This window comes from Eutrema salsugineum, unplaced genomic scaffold (assembly GCF_000478725.1).
Source record: "Eutrema salsugineum unplaced genomic scaffold, Eutsalg1_0 scaffold_13, whole genome shotgun sequence".
Lineage (NCBI taxonomy): Eukaryota > Viridiplantae > Streptophyta > Magnoliopsida > Brassicales > Brassicaceae > Eutrema > Eutrema salsugineum.
Genome location: NW_006256885.1, coordinates 2,626,696 through 2,649,107, shown reverse-complemented (window position 1 = coordinate 2,649,107; position 22,412 = coordinate 2,626,696). Strand labels below are relative to the sequence as shown.

Here is a 22,412-nt window from a genome sequence, read left to right as displayed (position 1 = left end):
GTGGGCCTCCTTAAGGTCCACCCTCACTGAGTAATCCCAATTACTCACCCCTCCTCTCCCCTTGTCTTTCAGGTTTAGTAGAGAAATCAACCTAAGTCTGTGTTGTTGATTGTTACCTGGGCGTTTTCCTGGCGATCCTGTGTGCTCACCAGATCGAACATCTTACCAGACATGGTTTGATGGTTGACCTAACATACCCGATTCCCCGCTTTCTTAGGAGCCTGGGATAGGGATGTTACAGATATGATGCATGCTCATGGTTTGTTATATGCAATTTTAACTAGCTATGGTTTCACATGATTATCATTAACGTACACACGTGTGGTATATCGCTTGTTTATATTGAAAAATCAGAAAGTGGGAGTATGTATGTATATGCGAGATGATCTGGGTACGTGGGAAAGGAGACATGGAGCGTGGACAGTAAGAAAAAGGCAGTTGCATTTGCATGATCACATTCTGTAAGGCAAAACTCCACGTCCATCTCTAGACTGATTCTCCCAGGATTTCTGATTTCTTTACCTTTAAAGATTCGCTTTTTCTCCTTTAATAACCTAATAAAAGAAAAACACTCTTTTTACGTATTTTTTTCTTTTATACTCGTCATTGATAATTTGATTTGTTTCTCTTTGAAGTTGGAACTCGAGCTTGCAAAGTAATTAGAAAATAATAATTGAAATACAAATGAATGGAGGGACAGAAGCACGTGGAGCCACGCGCCTTTGTCTCTGCTCTGTGGCTGTAAAGAAAGAAAGAAATGGTAAAAAGAGCGCATCCCAACCGAATCATGCAATGATGAGATTTTACCCTTTCCTACTCCCCTCCGATTCTCTTGCTTCCCTTTTTTTTTTTTGTATTTTCTTTACTTACTCTTTTTCAAACTAAATCCACGTTAATTTTTCGGTATTATTTCCTATGCGATCGTTAAAAATTAGTGAAAAACTCTATCATTACGGTAAAAATTCGTTTGGAAAATTCACTTTTGCTTTTTTTTGGTCTTATCTAATACAAGCCAAATGGTTTCTCACTGGTTGTGGACCCACGGTTAAGTTATAATAAGAGGCGAGGGAACGGAACCAAAACACAAAAAATAACAAAAACGGAGGGAATATTCCGAAATAAAAAGAGAATATTAACGAGAAATATATATATCTATAAGTTTTAGAGGAAGTACAAAAGACCAACTGTACCGTCATGTCTCATGGTGCATTTCCTCTTTTCTCCCACTTTCATATTTTACATTTTAGTTTCTGGTTTCAGATATTTTCGTAAATTGAGTACTCTATATAATACCTGGAAACACTATGAAACATTTAAATAAGTGATGTTCTTTTGGGAAAATGTAAGAATAAGAAGGACAAGAGACAAACAAAAATGTTGAGATAAAATATATTGTAATAAGCATCCAATGTTTTAAATCCAAAACAAGAACCACCTTTCCATATTCATGCAATTAAAACCTGATCACTCTGTCACGAATTTGCCTACACCATTTTTTATACTCAAATTTTTTTCAAAAAAAGTAAACACGAGAAACCCACGAAATCAAAACCCCAGACGAACTTTTAATTACCATCGTAACTAGTACTAATCAAAGGTTCGAAATTTCGATTTGTAATTTTTTTTTGTACGAACTAAAACTGATTAGAAAAGAAAAGAAAAGGAAGAGAGCTGTACAAGTGGACTGTAAAACAGAAAGAAAGAAAAACCTATTTTTTCTTTTCTTTTTCCTTCTTCGGTACTTCCATATGAGCTATTTTCTTCCTTTTTCATGGCTCAAGTCGATCCCACTTGTACCGACCTTCAAGCGGTTTGTCATTGACGATGTCGAAGTTGTACCTGTGTCAAAAAAGTGTTCGTTAGGATTCTTATTCTCCTTATGATGTTTGCTAAACTACGCAGCCTCGGATCAACTCTTTTTATCCTGCGCAGACATTCTTCCCCAAACCCAAAAGCGCACGTGAGACGAAATTTGAAGAGAAACTCACTTTTCTATGAATCGCTTCTTCTCTTCATTCTCTAGCTCCGAGAAAAATTCCTCAATCTCTGCCGGCGTCGGACTCTTGCCCACCTCCCCTGGTTTTCTCCGATCATCTCTATCCGTCGCCGATGGTGATTCAATCTCTGTTGTTTCCCCTAATGCCTCGCTCACCGGATTTTCCTCTTTTCTGCAAGGCCACGCAGAAAAAAACAAACAGAAACAGAGAAACAACGCAGAGATCAGAATGAGAGAAGAAGGACAAATAAATAAAATATAGAAAAAAACTCAAAGAGAGACTATGAACCTGAAATTGCTGATGATGAATGTTAAGGATTCGGTTTCCGAGATTTGATGAGCCTGAAAACAGGAAACGGGAATTAAAAAATCAATGGAGGTTTTGTTGTTATTGTTACAGATTAAATCTTTCTCGTTAAAGAAGCACAGTGAAAATGGAAAAACTGAGAAAAATGGAGTCAATCGATGATTGTCTCTCAAAAAATTTCTCCAAAATCAAAAACAAAAAAAAATAAACCAGAGACGAGCTTCGGATTTTAAGAATCGCACCTCCAGATCTACCACACACGTCGGGCTTTTCTTCGCGATTTGGTTCGATTCACTGTTAAAACAGCCGGAGCAGATGCTCAAGCTCTTGTCATCGTCTTCTACGGCGGAGGTAACAGAGCATCCACCTGGAGCTGATTCCGTCGATAAAGCGACGGAAGAAGAAGAAGGAACGGGGAGGATGACGTCACGAGAGTCCGTTGATGATGAATTATCGAGCTTCTTCTTCTTGAGAGGCGAGACGCTTTCGCTTGAAGCTTCGAGCTCTTTCGCATCTCGCTTGCACTTTGGATTTCTCTCGCTCATCTCTCTCTCTCTCTCTTACTTTTTGTGCTCTCTGCTTCTTTCTATTTCTGGTTCGCTGCTTATTAAAAGCAGGGGAGATTTTGGTGGGGTAGAAGTAGAGAGAGAGTGAGATGAAAGAATCATGAGCCGTTGATTATTTCAACGGATGAGATTCGATTCCTTGGCGAGCGGACGGAGTTTATGGTTATAGTCCCGTTTCGTGAGTGACGGAGACCTGTAACGGCGCCGTTACGGACTCTCGCTTTTTTTTTCTTACACAAAACGCCGTTGGGATTCGAAACGCGCTTTCTTTTTGCCGTTTTTGGCTTTCTTTCAAAACAATTAAAATCGTAATCATTTTCTTTTAGTTATGTCGTAGTGGAAACGTAACAATAATCATTTTTTTGTTTCCGGTTTGAAAAATGGATAATTAAAATTCCATCTATAAAGTTTTAATGTTTTATCTAGGAAGAAAGATTTACATTTGGTCACTCTCTTTGAATAAAGAATTTATAACTCCAATTAATGATTTACAATTACACCATTAATGATGTGACATATTGAAGGTATATATATGAGTGGTTGAGATGTGGATAGAATATATCAAATTACATCTTGATTCCTTCCATCATACGCGTTTTATCATGGGTTATATAACATTAGTTGGATGGATATGTTAACAGCGAGGAATAGGGTTAAAATATTTGATGTTAATTAACCATTTCATAACATTAAAAAGGATACACACAATTTTAAAACATGTATATAGCTCGAACCTTTTTTAAAAATCTTAAAATGGTCAAATATTACATGAAGTTAGCCAACCTCTACAAAATTCCTTACAAAATTCCCAATTAAAGATACTACTATAACAAAATAATGAAAATATACATCCACCATATAACAAATATTACAATTTAAAGACAATATAATAAGATACTGTTGTCGGAACATTTATTTTCGTTGCATTAATTTAACGTATTAGACTCACTCATCTAAACTCATGTTTTTGTTTTGTTGTATTCCAGGTTTTTAAAACTTAGTTTTTTTTTAAGTTTTCCATGTGTAAGTTTTTTCCATTCAAATACACGTCATCAACATATTTTGTCCTATACAGCATTTTTTTAATGACATGTTCTGCAAAATCATGTACATGTGTTTAAACCATTATAAGGTAGCGCAATAGAAGGTTGAGCTATACAAAGAATTCAACTATAATTTTTCTGTACACTTAACACCATAAATCAAGTCTCGTATTAAAGGGCAAAGATACAAATGGCCAGAATGGTTTAGATTAGTACTAATTCTTTATTCTTCCAATGAATTGGGACCATTTTGAATAATTTGTAGTAGTACAAAGAATCATCGAGTAAATGAGTAACTGATGCAACAACGAATTCGATGACCACGGCATTTATATACGGAAATATTAATAATTGCTCAACAATTATTTAATCAATATGAATTTTGCGAGTTATTTAGTTGTTTGTAAAAGTCCATGTTTCCTCTTTAGACTCTAGAAGAAAGTAATTGCATGAACAAATTGTAGTTATGTTTTTACTATAAGCCTGAAAAAAATTGGTTGTGAAACTAGATTAAAAAGAATTAAACAGATATAAAATCCGATCAAAACATAAATCAAACTAAAAAGGGGTAAAACATAGAAATACATTGCTACATTGAATGTATTGATTCTTGAGAGTTCTGTTGTAGTCAATTAATTGATTACAATAAAAGAAAAAGTCAATCGAGGAGAGTTGGAGTTTTCTAACAGATGAAAAGAAAAAGTCAAACAATGTAAAAATACACTTTTTAAGGGAATTTTTGACAGTGGACTGTTAGTTGGTGAGCCTTTTTTTCAGTTGGGGTCGGGATCTGTGTAACCGTCTCAAATCCCAAAATTCTACTTTTATCTTATGCTTCCTAATCTTTTATGCTCTTGGGCTCTTGGCTTTTCTTTTTAACAATTTACTTATTATTTTTTTTTGGTTTTGTTAAAAATGATATGTTGTTGTTTTGTTACAGTTACATAGATAAAGGACCACTGAATATACTCAGCAACTCATCTTTTTGGCTGTGATCATAAATTCACTATTCAGGTTCTTCTGAATCTATAATTAAATTAACCTGATTGTTTGTTGCCACTTACATTATCATATAATGATATTCCCTCTGTGCCTAAAACATTGATTTTGTAGATTTTTAACAAGAGTTGATAGAGCTATCGAAATTAACATCCTCCTTCGACCAATTAGTGTCGTGGCTTAGGTATTAAAAATTAGGTAATGGCCACATCAAAGTTAACAAAACTATAAGACCACATTTATTCCAAAAGTAATTAAGCTTTTATATATAGTTTAACATATGTGTTTAGCTTATCTGTTTGAAGACGTCCATAATCTTAAACATTTCCATTGGTATAAGAGAAATTAAACAGTTTGGTTATCATATTAATACAGAGAATTGATCAGAAATTTTGAATATGTAAATTTGATAAATGCTTTTGTAGAAAAAATGAGAAAAAATGTAAATTAGAATTTCTATATTATCTATTCTTTTTATCATTATTTTTGTATGTTTTAATTCAATGTTATAACTTTTTTTGTTATTTTTATAATAAATGCCACATTTTTGAAATTTGCCTAAAACCTCTATAAGCCTAAGCACGGCACTGCAACCAATTAGTTGTAATTAACTACTAAACTACAGTTACTTGGAATATCATATCATCTCAAACTAAATACTAGAGAAAAACAAGATTCAGAGGGGGGAAATGATATTTTTTTCTTTTTCTTATAAACCAAGTTCCAATTTTACATAAGCTAATTACAATAAATGATTTTACGGACGTTATTTAGCTTGGTGATAGAGACACAAAACATGGAGGGGGAAAGAAGAATATTAATGGGGAAAAAATAGCTTGGTAATGAAGTCACTCAACATATACAGCTCTGACTAGAGTATTGATATTGTTTTACTGCTTAAAAGGAACAAAAAAAAATATTCCCTCTCTCTTATGGTGCCTTAAACTGGAAAATTGGTGGGGAAATTGAAAAAGGAAACCTACCTAGTCTTTGAGCAAGAAGCGTTTCACAATCTTGACGCATTCCTCCAAAACGTTATTCTCCCAAACCTCATCTCTCAAGGAAGCCTTAAACGCCCCCGTAGCGTCCAGCCTCTGAATCTCCCAACCGCTGCTTCTCAGCTGCATGATCCTCTCTATCTGCTTCTTCGCAAGCAGCCACGTGTTCTCTTTGACCTCCTGCACTGCTTCCTCGTACGCCGCCTTTCTCGCTGTGTCCCACTCGCAAGCCTTGTCGTTATTATTATTCTCGGGCGGGTAGACTCGGAAGTACCAGTCAAACTCCGGTACTCCTATGGCCTTGTAAATCCCGGTTCGGTTATCTCTAGGGTTGTAGAAACCAGCTAGCTCCTCGAACATCCCTGACTCCATCATCTGGTCCACACGTGTTGAGAGGTAATGGTACAAAACCGAGACCGACACATCAACCCACAGGAAACAGCAATCGTACCTTCTTGACCAAACCAAGATTTTGATCATCCACACGAATCAAGTTTAAATACATGTGAAAGAGATTAAACTTTTTTAATTACAACGTTACATGTAAAAGTAAACTTCTCATTCCATTTAAAGATGTTTAAGTTTTTGAATTCATTTTTTACCAAAAAGAGAAGTTTTTGAATTCATTCTTGGAAAGGAAAGAAAAATTACATGCAAACGTTACATGTAAACATTTTTTACTTTGTAAGGGTTACATGTTACATACCTCAAATCAGAAGAAACCAACGATCCATAAACGAATGGATTGGTTTCAGGGTTGTAACGGTCGACAAGGAGGGCATGAATGAAAGAGTTTGATCCGCCGGCTATTATGGGGAGCTTTCCACGTGAAGCAATATCGGAGATTGACCGTGAGGCTAAACAGCGGAAGTTGGAGGCGGTTAGTTCACCGTAATCCGGAGGGAGATGGCCGAGAAGATGGTGAGGGACTCCACATCTCTCAAGGATTGTGATTTGATTCGTGGCTATGTCCAATCCGTTGTATACTTGCATTTTGTCAGAATTGATGATCTCTCCGGAGAAACGGGTTGCTAGTTCGACAGAGAGCCGTGACTTGCCTGTCCCGGTGGCTCCCATTATGACAACTACTTTCTCCTTTCGTTGTTTGTCCATGCAAACGGTCATGGGAACTACTGATGATGATCGTGGTCGCAGTCGAAGTTGCGGAGAAGTGGTCGGGAAGAGGGAACGAGAGACGAATGTAGAAGTGAGATCGTGCATGGTTATACCGATTATAAGAAGACAAAAATGCTGTTTCTGTTTTCTTTTCTAATCTCCTCTTTAGATCATCATTACCTGATCATGACTCCCTTATTAGTGGCAGGCTTTTATAATCTGAACAAAACAAAACAGGTTAAGTGAAACTGAAAAGTTAAATTAATTTGGTTAGATATGATACTGGTAGATTTGTATGCTGCTATAAATGAATATGGATTAACTTTGATTTTGTAATGAGTTATGCATTAATCGAACCAATGAGGTGGAGCTAACTGCTAAGCCCTTGAACCAAATGAGTGGCATCTGGCACATTTTACTGTTTTCTTATACAGAAATTCAATTTTTTCTTCAATTATGATTTTTTTTTAATTAAAATCTTAATGAGATATATTATCTTTTTATATAAAGCTGGATTTTTTTAACATGAACTTGACACATAAACAAAAGTATAACTCATGCAATTGTGACATATGTTATTGTTAATTAAGATTGCCATATATGTCAATATAATAATATAAATTTTTTATTTTTAGTTATTGACTTCGAAAAAAGAAAGAAAATATGAAAAAATGAAAAATACTAAAAAAAACTGAAGGAAGTGAAAAATGGAAATTGTTTATGTTATATGGAGCAATTTTGAATTTTCTTAATTGTGAGTTAGAAAATCTAATTATATGGATAATAAATATGAGGGTTATCAATTTAGAACATAATATTTGTGTATCACGAGAGAATATAATAAAAAATACGAAAAAATAAATAAAGAAAGCACTACTGTATGAGAAGTAAAATATGAAAATACTCATAAGTATATGCTGCCTATTGGTAAAACAACACAACTAAGTCCGGATGTTTCACATTGTGTGCTTAGTCTCCTAAAAACTTGCACAATAGATATAGAATTACATAGAGTACTAAGTAACTAAATACAATGGATATTGACATGATCAATATGATAAATAAAAGCTGCATGCGTGCTATGTATATTTAATTATTAGAAGATCTTTAGTAAGCAAAAACACAAGTGAAGAGATACCTCGGATCTGAGAAAGTTATATAATTTGATCTCCAAAGTTCGATCGATGCTTCCTCACAAGGGCTTTGTAGATTTTAGGGTTCCCAAATTGAAAACAATCTATACTGTATATACTTTCTTTCTTTCTATTTCCTTTTTGAGTATTCCAATTTTTTCCATTTTGTATTATTTCTTTTCTATTTAAACTTAAATCACGCCATTGTGAAGTGAAAAATGTAAATGGGGTGATGTATATGAATGTATAAATATTACACCAAAATGGAAATTTTACTACACTTTTTGTTTGTCGAGGAAATTTTACTACACAAATTTGAATAAAATGGGGGAAGAAACATATAATCGAAAATCTACAAAACGCTAATATCTAAATTTATTTTTATTTACTAGATTCTGACAGGCATGAAATGCAGACTATTAATATTTAAATGATACATACGATGTGATTTAACGTAAAAAAATGATACATACGATGTGACATGCGTACAATATGCATCGATCACCTATCCTTGCTTGTGTTTTCTCCACTTGTGAAATGTATTATAACGACATCGACAACTGTTACTCTAAACTGTAGTCTAATGACAATGATGAAGCACAACCGATCCGGTTATTGCGTTCAATGGAGAGGAAGGCTTTGGTCGGTACTTGGGTTTGCATGATCATGTATAACCATTACATCAACTCCTAATTTGGGGAAAGCTTTACATTTCTACTTTTATAAAATTCAACCATTAGTCATCTTTTTGTTGTAGTCGAGTATCGTCTCTTTTTCATAATCTTTTCCCACTAAAACAGTTTTTAGTTTTCACAGATCCAATTTGGATAGGGAACCAATATATAACTATAAGTTGAAGGTGAAATTCTCCATTTACTGTGAAAACTCATAATGGAGAAATCAAGACAAGTCTCTAATGAGATTCTCAATCGTATTATTGTAGTGATTTCTCAGCTTAGAGAGCTTTCTTAACCTCGAAAAAGTTGGAGCGTGCATTGTTTGCCGCATCAATGTCTTCTGCAGATGCCACAGCCACCGCTACACCTTTATCTCTAACCACATCTATCGCCTCTGCGAAATCCTTGAAGTCCTTCAAACTGTGGAACAAAAAAAGAGAAATTAGAAGCAAATCAACACTTTCTTATCATATAATATTATAGAATGCTAGAGAGAAAAACACGTCTTTAATTAACCTTGTTGTTAATATCTCTTCACGCTTCTTTTGTCGTTCTTCATCAGTTACTCCAAGTAAATGCCTCAACAAACTGGGTAAAAGAGATTTGACAATTTTTGATTCAGAATCAGTTATGTTCTTTCAGATAGCTGCCGTAAAGAGATAGAAAAGGAATCCATTTACCTGCTATAACCTTTGGCATCAGGTAATTGGTATGAATCAACATCACCAATGGTTCCAATAATAGCTTTAGTGAGTGTCTCTTGATCCACATCAAGTCCACGTAAGAAATCTCCAGTTCCATCATATATGTCAAGTGTCTTCAACAAGTTTGGATCCCGGTACGATAAGAACGAAAATACTCCTGAAACAAAGAAAGTTCACATACGTTAGGACAACTCCTTTTTTTTTTTCTTTTTGCATTGGAGGCAGAACGTAAAAGCAGCTTTTTTTTTTTACCTGAATGCGAATCGAAATCACAGAAACCTCCATATGCACCACCACTTACACGAACACGATCCCATAACCATGTATTGCTAATATGCTTTGATATAACATATGCACTGCCATCAAGCTCATACCCCGTGCTGTATATGTTACCCGCTTTTCCAACATAGTTTACCTGCAAAGAGTGTATGAAATCAAAGTTCACTATATAATCGAAAAGCCTAAACCCAAGCACATTCAATATAAAACAGTCTTCTTTATTTACCTGAGTTGGTATTACGATGGCTTCATTTCTCAGAGGAAGTCGACCATCCCAAGTGACAAGCCCACCAGATGGGTTTTCAGGGAGTAAATCTAGGAATTTCTCAACAGATTTTTCGACGTTGGTGAGAGACTTCCCATCTGCAGTCATATTAACTATGCTACCATTCCTGGCAAGGAGAGATCTTCTGATCTCCTCGAGTGAGGATGAAATTCCTTCCCAGTCTTCATCCAATTTCTTTTCAAGAGTACGTAAGAACTCAAGATAGCTACAAAAGAGAGATGCTCAACTTTGTTACGTTTTATGAATTAAGTTCCTTCTCAGTAAGATCAATACTGAAGAAAAGATAGGATATAAACAAGTGGTAAATAAATAAGTCAAATCTAGTTGTTATCACGTTCCAACCTGAGACCACCCATCTGTTCAGACATCCATCCAGCAATGTTCAACATTGCATCCATCCTCGCTGCAGCAATTCCATGACCACTTCCCCTCAATCGGTTCTACATTGAATGAGAAATGATGTTTACACTACTACTTTCAAGTTCCACTTATCATGCAAAATGCAGAAAGAAAAATCCTACTACTTACCTCCATCCGTGCTATGCTTTGAGAGACAAACTGTTTAAACCGCTGCTGATCTGTAAACTGAACCTCTTGCAACAAGCAATTCATCTACAGCAAGACAAAATGCAATGAAGATTAGAGCCAACCAGTAACTTCGACAGAGACAAAATAAAATATGGGACATGCATTGCAAGGGAGTTGAATAATTTCTACACTCTACAGTTGGACCATGTTTCTGATTCATGAAAGGCATTTATGAATTCGCAAAGTTCTTATATCACCCTATTTCCACTATCTGTTTCGATTTCAAGGTTACATTATATCTGATCTGATAAAACCAGTTTTCCAGTCAGAGCGGTTGTGTACCATAACCAGGCTCATAGTGAAGACACAGAAAACGCATTAAGTACATCTTAGAGAAGAAAGAGACTCGGGGAAAAAGATGAGGGAGGCAGCTATGCATTTCGGAAAAGAAAAGAAAAAAAAAAGAGACAAGAAATTTGCTAAAATACAAGCGAACAGGGCCATGCAACAGAAGTTAACAGCCACACTATATCTCTGGGGAAACCAAGAAAACAAGATCAATCAGATGGACAGCTCACAAGTCTACGCATTCCATATCCCAACATATACAAATCTAGAGAAATGCGATAAGTTAAAGTAAAGCATGTTAAAAGACATAATACCAGGTTAAAAAGGTCTTCAGCTCTCCCAGCCATCGATTTTCCACGTACAATAATTTTGCTGCATGGTTCACTCTTGCCCCTCACAGATGATGTAAGGGGATAAACTGATATTCCTCCCGTTTTCCTTCCAATCAACTGATTAAGTTGCACAAAAGTCAAATCTTTTGTGCCCATCTCCAGTAATGATTGACTGTCAAAAGACATATTCTATCAGAATTACAGTTTGAATATAGTATGAAGCAACATTCTTCATTTAACAATTCCACCATGCACATTTCTGAAAAAACATAGTAAGAACCGAATATCATAAGTAAGCTTAAATCATACCAGAACAGTGGTACTAGTGGAAGAAGCTCATGTTTCAGCGAACCCATATCAAATACTACTTCAGCGTAGATAATATCATTGGTGAAAAGGTCATGCCGCAAAACCTTCACACCGTTAATATCTCCAACCTATTGTTTAAAACTTCATTTCAGTGAAATTCGCAAGCTCAGGAAGTGTAAGAAAATACAACAAAAGCAACGGCTAGCAAAATGGTTACCTCAGTGGGAACATAGGTAGGTTCTTTTGGAATGTCACCCAAGTTCAAACTTGGGACACATCTCAGTGCTTCAGGAGGGTCAGGAGTCTCTTGTTTCAATCTCAGCTCCTCCGTAGCACGCGCTAGCTCTGCAAGATCTTCTTCTGTCATGCCTGCTTTAACTTTTTCCAGGATACTTTTCTCTTCCGCTTCCTCTTGAGAAGCATATTCGGGATCAGGCTGACAAAACTAGCTTTTAGCACAAAACAAAAGAGACATTACATAGCAATGAGAAATATGTAAAAGAAAAATACCTGCATCTCTATGGTAACACGATGTGAGTTGTTCAAAATATACTGCTCTATCAGAGGGGAAAATACAGCCTTGGATCCCTCCTCAGCTATTCTAGTTTTCAGGGCCTTCAATGGCTCCGTGTACTTTAATGGCTCAAAAGGATCCATATCGTATATCCATTTTGCCTAAACAGCCAATAATCAATTAAGGAGTGATACCTAAATAGACAGACACACGGGCATAAAAAGGCATATAAACTTACAATAGATTGGAGCATAAGTGATAGACCACGCGGGAAGGATCCTGTGTTGTTTTCCCTCAGAGAAAACTCAATTGTGTTCATGGATGCCTCCACAGCATCATTATCAAACCCTTCTTCTGCCAACTTTTTCAAAGTATTCATGATTAACTCTTCAACCTTTTGAACATTATCTTCAGACACTCCTTTCAAACCAATACTGAACTGGGGCTGCAAAAGTTCGTCTGACATCCCACTACTGACAAGAGCTTCTCCTAAACCGCTTTCCAATAAGATTTTTCTTAGTGGCGAAGCAGGAGTCCCCAGCATAAGATGATCTAAGAACCCAAGTGCGAGTTGAGTTTGCAAGTCCAAGGGCTTTTCAGACAATAGCCAGTTAACGCACAACATGTTCTTCTTTTTAAGGTCACCATCTCGACCAGCAGGATATTTTTCTACCAGTCTGATAGGCTCAGAGAATAGCTTTTGAGGTTCAATCTTTGAGCTATCTGGAGATGGACTTTCTTCGAACATGTCCAAGTATTCTGCACATATAAGAAAGGCGGAGATGAGATGTACTTCAAAATCGACATAGACGACAAACTTAGACTAATAACAGGATTATTTCTAATAAGACGAAAGGAGTTTTATTGTTTACCACTCAAGACACGAAGGCGATGAACTGGATCATCATCTCCATAGAACCAGATTCTGGCATTGCTTGGGTGATAATACTTACGGTGGAACTCCTAAAATTTTCCCATAACAAGAAATATATATACTATGCATCAGAAGTTATACATCACGCTCGTTTAGCCACTAGCATAATAATTTGACTTTTAACAAACCTTGAATTCCTCGAATGTCAGCTTAGGGATAACTTTTGGATCACCTCCACTGTCAACACCATATGTATTTTCTGGGGATAAGGCCTAATAAAAGTGAAAACAGTAGAAGTTATTTCATCAGAACCACTATATCAAGGAAATATGACCTCAGATGATCTCACGAGGTTTTCAGGATCAAGTATCCAAGCGTCATTTTAAGAAAGATATGCTTATATCTACAACGGCTACATCATTTAGTTGATTAATAAGGTCAAATACAAACATATGATTAAACTTCAGCTTCAGAATTTCTAGAAATTCAAACCTGATACAAATGCACAATGCAACTATGAGTATGTAATACACGTATAATCAGGTGGATTAGAAAACATTCAAGAAAAACAATTGGTAAACTAATTCAACAGCAACTCCACAGAATAAGGTAATGAGCCACTAGAAGCCACTACACGAATTTACTCTTAAAAAGAGATTTCTCGAGAAACTGTCAGTTATAGTAAACAAAACCCAAAACTTGCCTGTTGAGCAATTCGCCCTAAAATATTATCAGGCTGTGAATAGACACCTTTCATCTCATTAAAAACAACACCTGAGATCAAGCATCAACGATGAGTTAGGATGAGCGCGTATATGAAGTAGTAGATAAACAAAAATATAGCATCAATACGAAGACACTAAAAAAAGTAGAGGAAAAGAACTCTAAAATGGCATCTTTTGTAAATAAAACCTTTATAAGATATGTCTTCTGAGGGGTCATTAAGCTCATAGTGCCAGCCCTCTTGCTGAAAAGTGTGAACGTCATCCACACACTTGGGGAAGAAGACAGCATCCAAATATACATCGACAAGATTGTAAAAATCCTACCATTGATAGCGAAGAATATGATCAGACAAAATCTAAATAACAATTACAGAAAGAAAGAGGCTAAGCTCCTTGAGAACAACAAAAGTAAGTACTTTATATTTCGCTTATTGTACCTTTGTATTTGTGGAAGCAACTGGGTAACAGGTCCTATCAGGATATGTGAATGCATTTAGAAAAGTATGCAAGCTTCCCTTAAGTAGTTCAACAAATGGCTCCTTTAGCGGGTACTTTCTTGACCCACATAGAACGCTATGTTCCAGTATGTGCGGAATGCCAGTGGAATCCTTCCTGCATTAACAACAAAACTATTATCAAAATCATTTCAATTACAGGTTTTGCAAGCAACTTAAGATCCATTTGACAAGAAGGTCTCCTGTGGGTGCAAATATTAAGTAAAAGTAAAATTGTTCAAATCGTCTTGATACAACGCGTTGACAAATCAGACAAGTTATTGACCTCCATAGTTCAGAACATTTTACAAGTGCCAATAAAGAAGAAGAGGAAACCAAAGACTTGCCCAATTTTTTTGTAGGACTAATCCAATGAACTGCGACCTTTGATGTGCAGTAATCAACTTGACGATTTCGATTAACTAAATTCCAAGAGTGAAGAAGCAATAGTTACCAATTCCAATTTCCTAACTAATGAAAGCAATTGCCAAGCTGGAATGGTTACCTAATAATGACTCAAGTCACCTATATAAAAAGACTAGAAACTATGTATTAAACTTACGGCGGAGTCCTTAAAACAATGCCGAACACCTTGTTCTCATCCTCATTTGACACAGACATCACCTCGCAACCAGTTTTCTTGTGTTTGAAGAGAATCGCCTTTGATTTACACTCTGAGATGAATTCTTCAGACACTTTTTCGAATCCAAGCTTCTCAGCCTCATCTTGGCCTACATCTGAATCCCAACAAAAAAAAAAAAAAAAAAAGCCTCAGCACAGCTTATCCCATTTAATTAAAAGCATATACATCAAAGCATGAGAAGAAAAATGATAGAATAGAAGACAATTCCGAATGTTCTCAAAGGAAAGGATTAAGTGTGAAATTGGATATTACAGTATCATCAACTAAACAAGCTCACAAAAGAGAAACAATCTGAATTAAAACTAAGAGACGAAACTATCCACCAATCGAACTTCGCAGAAGAGAGCACAGAGTGAAAATCCTCACCGGGATAAGATGGTGCGGGTTGTGTGGCGACGGCGCGAACAGAGAGGCGAGATAACTGTCCATTGACACCGCGACCTGAGGCGGAGGGAATCCTCAAGCCTCGTCGGAGCAAGAGACGTCTTCCGGCGGCTGAAGGAGAGGAAATCCGGCGAAGGTTGCGACTGGGGCCACGGAGAGCGGCCGTAGACGATGACAGTGAGAAGTAAGAGCGAGGGAACTGGCGAGAGAAGCGAAATAGGAGAGAAGCAGAGCTGAGCGAAGCGGAACAGGAGACAGTTCGGAGCATGGCTACCGGAAAAATATTTCCCGGCGAATACTACTACTGTCGGAGACGAAAAAAGGATATGCAAATAAACCCAACTTGAAGAGGTGTTTTATCCTGTGTGAGGAACAAGTAAAATAAAAAAAAATAAAATGTATCATTTCTTGTAGAACACACAAATTTATTTACGAAATATTGTATAGTTTATTTTAAATGGCACTGTTTTTTTTATATAATTTTTTTTAAATGGCATTGTTCTGAAGCTCTCTTTTTAATTAGTACGTAATTTTAAGTCGGGACAAATAAGAGGTTCTGATTTGCAAGAAAAGAAACGTGGTTCTCGTATAGCCAAATGTGTTTTGATTGCTGCGACTTGCTATCCTCCAAAAATCTATAATGACCAGAAAATATCTTAATCTTAAATCTTGGTGCTTTTTCAAATCTATTATATAACGAGAGACTTTTCTCTCCATCTAGGATATCAACATCAACATAGAAAAACAAAACTAAAATTAATGACTTAATTAATTCACACATTTTAAAATATTATTATTTTCATTTAATAATAAAAAGAAAACACTAACACTAAATTTAGTGACTTAATTAATTCACACATTGTTTATAATTATTATTTTTATTAAGAAGAAGAAAAAGTAAAAATTGGGAAAAACAATAAAAAGACATAGTTAAAAAAAACGAGGATGAAAATAAAAATCATAGACGATGAAAAAGAATAAGAACAATAGGAGGAAGAAGAAAAAAAAATCAAAATATAAAGAAAAACATGTAGATGGAGATAAAATAAAGGAAGAAGAATACATACACGAGCTAAGTAAAAATAACAGACGAAACAAAATCAGAAAAAAAAATGAAAAAAATATCGAAAGAAAAAATAAATAAAAAAAAGTTGAACTGTTCTAGGTATTTAGGCTGTTGACAATAGAAAAAAAATAAAAATAAAAGATGAAGAGGAAGATGAAAGAAAAAAAAGAAAAAAAAAAGAACACAAAACTGATAAAAAAGAATTTTAAAAAAATACGAGGACAAAAATGTTGAAGATGAGAAATAAGACAAAAAAAACAAACTATGATAAATGAAGATACAAAATGAGTCTAATAAAATTAAGAACAGTAAAAAAATAAATATAATTAATTAACTGTTTGAAAACGAAATTCTGCGCAACGACGCGGATTATAAATCTAGTTTAAATAATGAGTTGGATTAGGTTATCCATTTTAAGATTATATCACACTTACTCATAGAGGTTTTACTTTTTTAAGGTCGATTTGTGCCATGAGTGGTGGTAAAAACCAAACCTGGTCATTTCTTCTCGCACATTAATTGTGGGCTGGAATAAAGCCTGAAAAAACTGTATAAGGCCCATGTTCAGGGACGAGCGTGGATTAATCGAACCGAGAAAATGAATTTCCAGATGTTTCTTTGTTATCTACGTGACGTGACCAGGTCCCGTCTCGTTCCTGGATTTACAGAGCCTCTCTTTTGTTCAGCGACTTACCTTATCGTTTAATCAGAGAACGCAATCGCTGTCTAAAACTCATAAGCCTTACGACCAAAATTCCCCGATTTTCTCTCCGCTATACCTTTCCCCTTGAGAAATCCAGTAAACCCCATTACTGTACCATGATTCTACCTTCACTCTTCTCTTCCTACTTCTTCTTCTTCTAGGATTCTTCTTCTGGAGTTGCTCAGCAATGCCAGTGGCCTACACATTTCCAGTTCTCCGTTCTTCTTCTCTGCTTTGCGGAGTCTCTAATCGCGGCACCAGCATCATCGTAGATCGCCCGGAGGTTCAGATCTCAGGTTTTGTCGTCGTGCGTTCTGAATTCGGAGATTCCTGCGGTCTTAGCTGCTCTTTCCGGCGGTTTCAGCGGGAAGGACGGAGGTTGAATGCTGCTGGTGGTGGTACACATGTCGTCGATAATGCGCCGTCTCGTACTTCTTCACTCGCTGCCTCTAGCTCTACAATCGAAATCCCGGTTACGTGTTACCAGGTATTATGCTCTGACTGGCTTAGTCTTCGAAATCGATACAAACGTTAGTAAATGGAAGCTGAAGTGCAAGTGGAAGCTGTTTTTTGGTTTTACCTTCTAATTTTGGTTGAAATACAAGTTGGTGTTAGTCAGTGTTGAGAAACTTTCTCCTCAAAATTTTGCGGGAATTTAGTCTTCAGTGCGTAGAAACGAGTTGGATGTTTTTATTTGGCTTAGTTAATCAGAAAAGGTTGGCAAATTGTCTTTGAATAATCGTTGATTTCTGCAATGGAATGTATGTATGGTATGTAGCGTTTTGTTTGTGAAACACTGTTCCAGGATTATATATGCTACTGGTAATGGTTTTGAATTTGCAGCTTATCGGAGTTTCTGATCAAGCTGAGAAAGACGAGGTTGTTAAGTCAGTGATAAATTTGAAAAAAGCGGACGCTGAAGAGGGTTATACAATGGAAGCTGCTATAGCTCGCCAGGTTTAGACCTACGCAGAGTTTGATTCTGTTTCAAGTGCTCCATAGAATCTGACCATTTTTATCACTAGAGCTAGACAGCGAATATGCCTTTCGTTTCTTGATTCGTTGTTCTCAATGATCCTAATGTGCAGGATCTTCTCATGGATGTTAGAGATAAACTTCTCTTTGAACCAGAATATGCTGGTAACATAAAAGAAAAAACTGCTCCTAAATCTCCTCTCAGAATCCCATGGTCATGGTTGCCTGGTGCTCTATGCCTTCTTCAAGAGGTAATACTACTGACCTGTTATGGTGTTTTGTACTTTCTCTTTCTGCATTAATTATCATTTCTATCGAGTTATCAGCATCCCTCCTCTTTTAAAGGAAATTTTGATTTTAAACATAAGCAGATACTTTATTCTTTTCTGTCTCAATTTTGGGCATTTGGAAAGAAGATAAGTGGTGATGTGACCTACTGTGCTTCAGGTTGGACAAGACAAGCTCGTGCTGGATATTGGTCGTGCTGCTCTCAGACACCTTGATTCGAAGTCATATATTCATGATATATTTTTATCAATGGCACTAGCTGAGGTAAGATCAAATGAACGAGGGAACTACTTACCAGCTTCCACTAACCCTCTGATTTTCTTCTATTTCTAAAATGATTTTTTCCATGAAGTGTGCAATCGCCAAGGCTGCTTTCGAAGCTAATAAGGTCTCTCAAGGATTTGAAGCTCTTGCTCGTGCCCAATGTTTTCTGAAGAGTAAAGTTACTCTTGCAAAACTTGCATTGTTAACTCAGGTAATATCTGTTCTGTTGTCTTGCATCAGTAAAGATAAAGTTTCTTTTTATTTACTCTTAGTTCTCTCACTGGAAGTGCATTAGCATGCCTCTTACTGTAAATCAAATAATGATAGGGAGCTTCATATATAAGTTCATATTTTCCAAAGACATAATATACCAGCATATTGGCTTTTAAGTGATTTAAGTTGAAAAGTTTAGATTGAAGAGTCATTAGAGGAGCTTGCACCACCATGCACATTGGATCTACTGGCCCTGCCTTGCTTGCCAGAAAATGCAGAGAGGAGACGAGGTGCAATTGCTGCGCTACGTGAGCTTCTCAGACAAGGCCTCGATGTTGAAGCTTCGTGTCAAATTCAAGACTGGCCATGCTTTCTGAGCCAGGCAATTAGCAGGCTATTGGCCACAGAGATTGTTGATCTTCTTCCATGGGATAACTTGGCCATTACACGGAAAAATAAAAAATCACTCGAATCCCACAATCAACGAGTGGTAATTGATTTTAATTGTTTCTACATGGTGGTGATTGCTCATATCGCTGTTGGATTTTCAAGCAAGCAAAATGATGTGGTATATCTCATTTTCTTTCCCTTCGTAAATTTAAACCAATCGGTCCATTACTTCTCTTTTATACCTGTTTATAAAGCATAATATTCAGTATGCTTGTGTAGATTAATAAAGCAAAAACTATATGCGAATGTCTCATAGCATCAGACGGTGTTGATCTAAAATTTGAGGAAGCTTTTTGCTCATTTCTTCTAAAACAGGTATTTTTCCCTCTTGCATTTTCTATACGTTAGTCCCTTTTCAACTGTATGTTGTTGCGTCTTATTTACTTCAAGTTCACTTGCTTCGAAAGATCCATGCGTTGTACATTTAGTTAAGTGCTACTGGACCTACATGTTGGATAGCACAGGGTTCCGAAGCAGAGGCCCTAGAAAAACTTAAGCAGCTGGAATCAAATTCAGACTCTGCCGTTCGTAATTCGATCCTGGGGAAAGAGTCGAGGAATACTTCTGCTACTCCATCACTGGTAAACTTAATGTTTTTTACCAAAGATTTGTGTGTCCATTTGTTGCTAGCACTAGAGCGGACGTAATAATTCCTGAGTTTAATGGCATGATCAACATTATGAGTGAGGTTGAGATATGTTCTTAGGCACTGACTGAAACAATGAAAGTAGATAGGTTGAGTGGGTGGTAGTAAAATTCAAAGAATAATCTTTAACAGAATTGTGCATTCCTGCCATCAACTGTCGTTTTTGTTGCTTGTATTCACGCTTATTCTTAAATATTTTCTTGGTAGGGCTCATGCAATAAATTTAATGTGGAAAGTATGACATCTCTTCTTCAGCTCTGATGTTTTTAACAAAGATTAATATCGGCCGTCTTACATACTTCCTAATAAAATTGACCAGGAAGCATGGCTAACGGAGTCTGTGCTTGCTATCTTTCCGGACACAAGGGGTTGTTCTCCATCTTTGGTAAGAATTAGATTACTGGCAGATTCTGTATACCAGCTCTCCAATTAAGCAGAAACATATTTATATATAATATATACAACTTTCTGCAGACCAACTTTTTACGGGCTGAAAAGAAATATTCAGAGAACAAGAAAATGGGGTCACCTCCAATAATTAATCACAAGACGAACCAAAGACCACTTTCCACTATGCAGTTCGCTAACTCGTCACAACATCTCTGTACAGCTGTCGAGCAGTTGGCAGCAACAGATTTGCAGAGCCCAGTGGCATCAGCAAAGACTATTGATGAAAGCGGTTCCAGTAGGCCATCGGTTCAACTGAAAAGGAACCTTGGTTTACAACAAAATAAAATATGGAATGGTTGGCTCTCTCAGAGCAGTTTGATCAAAAGGGTATCTGTTGTTGCTATCTTGGGTTGCACCGTGTTCTTCTCTCTAAAGCTAACAGGCATTAGGTCTGGTAGATTACAGAGTCTGCCTACATGGGTTTATGCAAAACCGCGCTTGGAATCAGATTCTGGGAATTTCAGAAGAAACCTTGCTTCTGTGAATAGAAATGGTGTCGTGGGCAACATCAAAACACTAATGGGCATGTTTAAGATACATCCGGATGCCTTGTATCTAAAAAGCTCGGGTCAATCAGCTACATTGTCTCATCCCACGTCAGAAGTGCACAAGAGACCAATGCTTACAGAAGACGCGGAAGAGCTCGTGAGACAGTGGGAAAATATTAAGGCTGAAGCTCTTGGACCTACCCATCAAGTTTATAGCCTTCCTGAAGTCCTTGATGAATCCATGCTTGTCCAGGTTACCGTTTCTCTACATTTACTCTGTTTCTGTACTTAGTTGAATTAATTACAACATTTGAATGCCAATCTTAGTGGAGTAGAATCAATAGTTCGACTAGGTCTAACTAAGATCTAGAAAGTTATTTTTGCCATAATGAAACATGATATCTTACCTATATGAGGGAGAGGGGATGGATAAACCACTTATTAAACATTAGGTTAAAATTTTCAACCCTGATTAATAATGGGATGAAGCCTAAGCAGTCCTGGATATAGGCCGGAGATCAAATCTTGACCTCTAGGAGAGAAAGCGCTCGCTTAGCCACTAGGTCAAGTTTGGATAATTTTTGGCCTGTTCTAACATAAGATCGGATTCTACAGTGAAGTGTACGGTAATGATTAGGGTTTGCTCATTCCTTCTTATCTTTTTTTCCTCGGGTAATGTGGACTTTGCAGTGGCGAACGTTGGCACAAACAGCAAAAGCTAAATCCTGTTATTGGAGATTCGTTTTGCTTCATCTTGAGATTTTGCAAGCACACATATTCCCAGATGGAATTGCTGGTGAGATTGCAGAAATAGAGGCCCTTCTAGAGGAAGCAGCAGAATTAGTTGATGAATCTCAGCCCAAAAACGCAAAATATTACAGGTAAGAAAACATTTGCTTTTAGATCGAGTGCGTATTTTCACTCATGCTGCACTTTTGATGTTTTCTTGCAGCACTTACAAAATCCGCTATACTCTGAAGAGGCAAGATGATGGATCGTGGAAATTCTGCCAAAGCGATATTCAAATACAGAAATGACGATCTCTCCCTTAAAGAAGCACATCAATTCGCTAAATGATAGATATTTTCATCTAACTAAAGTTGTAGCATCAACTATAGAACATCGGATCATTTAGCTTTAGTTCTGGTTTTAGCTAACGGTGTAGGAAAGTCTTAAGATTTTGTTTCTTTAATTCCTTGTAATTCGAAGGACTTGTCTCTGTAGATTCTTTTGATTTGATATGATTTGTTTGTGGATAGACACCCTTTTGAGTTTTCTAATGTAAAGCGTTACCGCTCCAAAACAACTGTTTTCATTCACTAAACTAAAATTATTCATAGCAAACTAATCGTTAATTAATTCAGAGCAAACTAATCGTAAATTTATTCATAACAAACAAATTGTAAATTAAAAGGTCTAGATACGAAGCTCATAACCATCACGATGCAGTGCTTAGTGCTTGCACATGCACTGCTAAATTGAAATTTCAATTTGTTTTATTAGACACGATGATTAAGTTTTTTAATACCAAAAAAAAAAACCGTAAAAACATAGCGGCGAGGGAAGAAACAAAAAGTTGATTAAGTTTGATTAGACACGATGATTAAGTTTGAT

At 36.4% G+C, this 22,412-nt stretch overlaps 4 protein-coding genes across 4 annotated transcripts; 1 reads left to right on the top strand and 3 right to left on the bottom strand.

Moving 5' to 3' along the window:
• Positions 1-1,318: 1,318 nt before the first annotated feature.
• Positions 1,319-2,903, bottom strand: LOC18023148 (cyclin-dependent kinase inhibitor 6). The gene is made up of 4 exons (XM_006406469.2): positions 2,546-2,903; positions 2,286-2,338; positions 1,989-2,168; positions 1,319-1,839 (listed from the first exon to the last, which is right to left on the bottom strand). Exons 1-4 carry the CDS (start codon positions 2,846-2,848, stop codon positions 1,770-1,772), a joined length of 606 nt encoding a protein of 201 aa, XP_006406532.1. The 5' UTR covers positions 2,849-2,903; the 3' UTR covers positions 1,319-1,769.
• Positions 2,904-5,894: 2,991 nt separating this feature from the next.
• On the bottom strand, positions 5,895-7,130 carry LOC18023147 (adenylate isopentenyltransferase 8, chloroplastic). Its single transcript, XM_006406468.1, has 2 exons — positions 6,616-7,130; positions 5,895-6,360 (listed from the first exon to the last, which is right to left on the bottom strand). The coding sequence occupies exons 1-2, from the start codon at positions 7,128-7,130 to the stop codon at positions 5,895-5,897; spliced, it is 981 nt and encodes a 326-aa protein (XP_006406531.1).
• Positions 7,131-8,909: 1,779 nt separating this feature from the next.
• Positions 8,910-15,622, bottom strand: LOC18023146 (presequence protease 1, chloroplastic/mitochondrial). The gene is made up of 19 exons (XM_006406467.2): positions 15,238-15,622; positions 14,791-14,965; positions 14,172-14,346; positions 13,922-14,054; positions 13,713-13,783; positions 13,198-13,281; positions 13,008-13,098; positions 12,374-12,894; positions 12,132-12,296; positions 11,839-12,057; positions 11,622-11,749; positions 11,295-11,484; positions 10,633-10,716; positions 10,447-10,544; positions 10,045-10,309; positions 9,792-9,954; positions 9,516-9,696; positions 9,352-9,423; positions 8,910-9,255 (listed from the first exon to the last, which is right to left on the bottom strand). The coding sequence occupies exons 1-19, from the start codon at positions 15,521-15,523 to the stop codon at positions 9,114-9,116; spliced, it is 3,243 nt and encodes a 1,080-aa protein (XP_006406530.1). The 5' UTR covers positions 15,524-15,622; the 3' UTR covers positions 8,910-9,113.
• A 1,404-nt stretch (positions 15,623-17,026) lies between these two features.
• Positions 17,027-22,095, top strand: LOC18023145 (plastid division protein CDP1, chloroplastic). The gene is made up of 12 exons (XM_006406466.2): positions 17,027-17,511; positions 17,868-17,981; positions 18,113-18,250; positions 18,447-18,551; positions 18,640-18,762; positions 18,964-19,332; positions 19,434-19,529; positions 19,679-19,795; positions 20,180-20,245; positions 20,335-21,051; positions 21,489-21,679; positions 21,751-22,095. The coding sequence occupies exons 1-12, from the start codon at positions 17,212-17,214 to the stop codon at positions 21,833-21,835; spliced, it is 2,421 nt and encodes an 806-aa protein (XP_006406529.1). The 5' UTR covers positions 17,027-17,211; the 3' UTR covers positions 21,836-22,095.
• Positions 22,096-22,412: the final 317 nt, after the last annotated feature.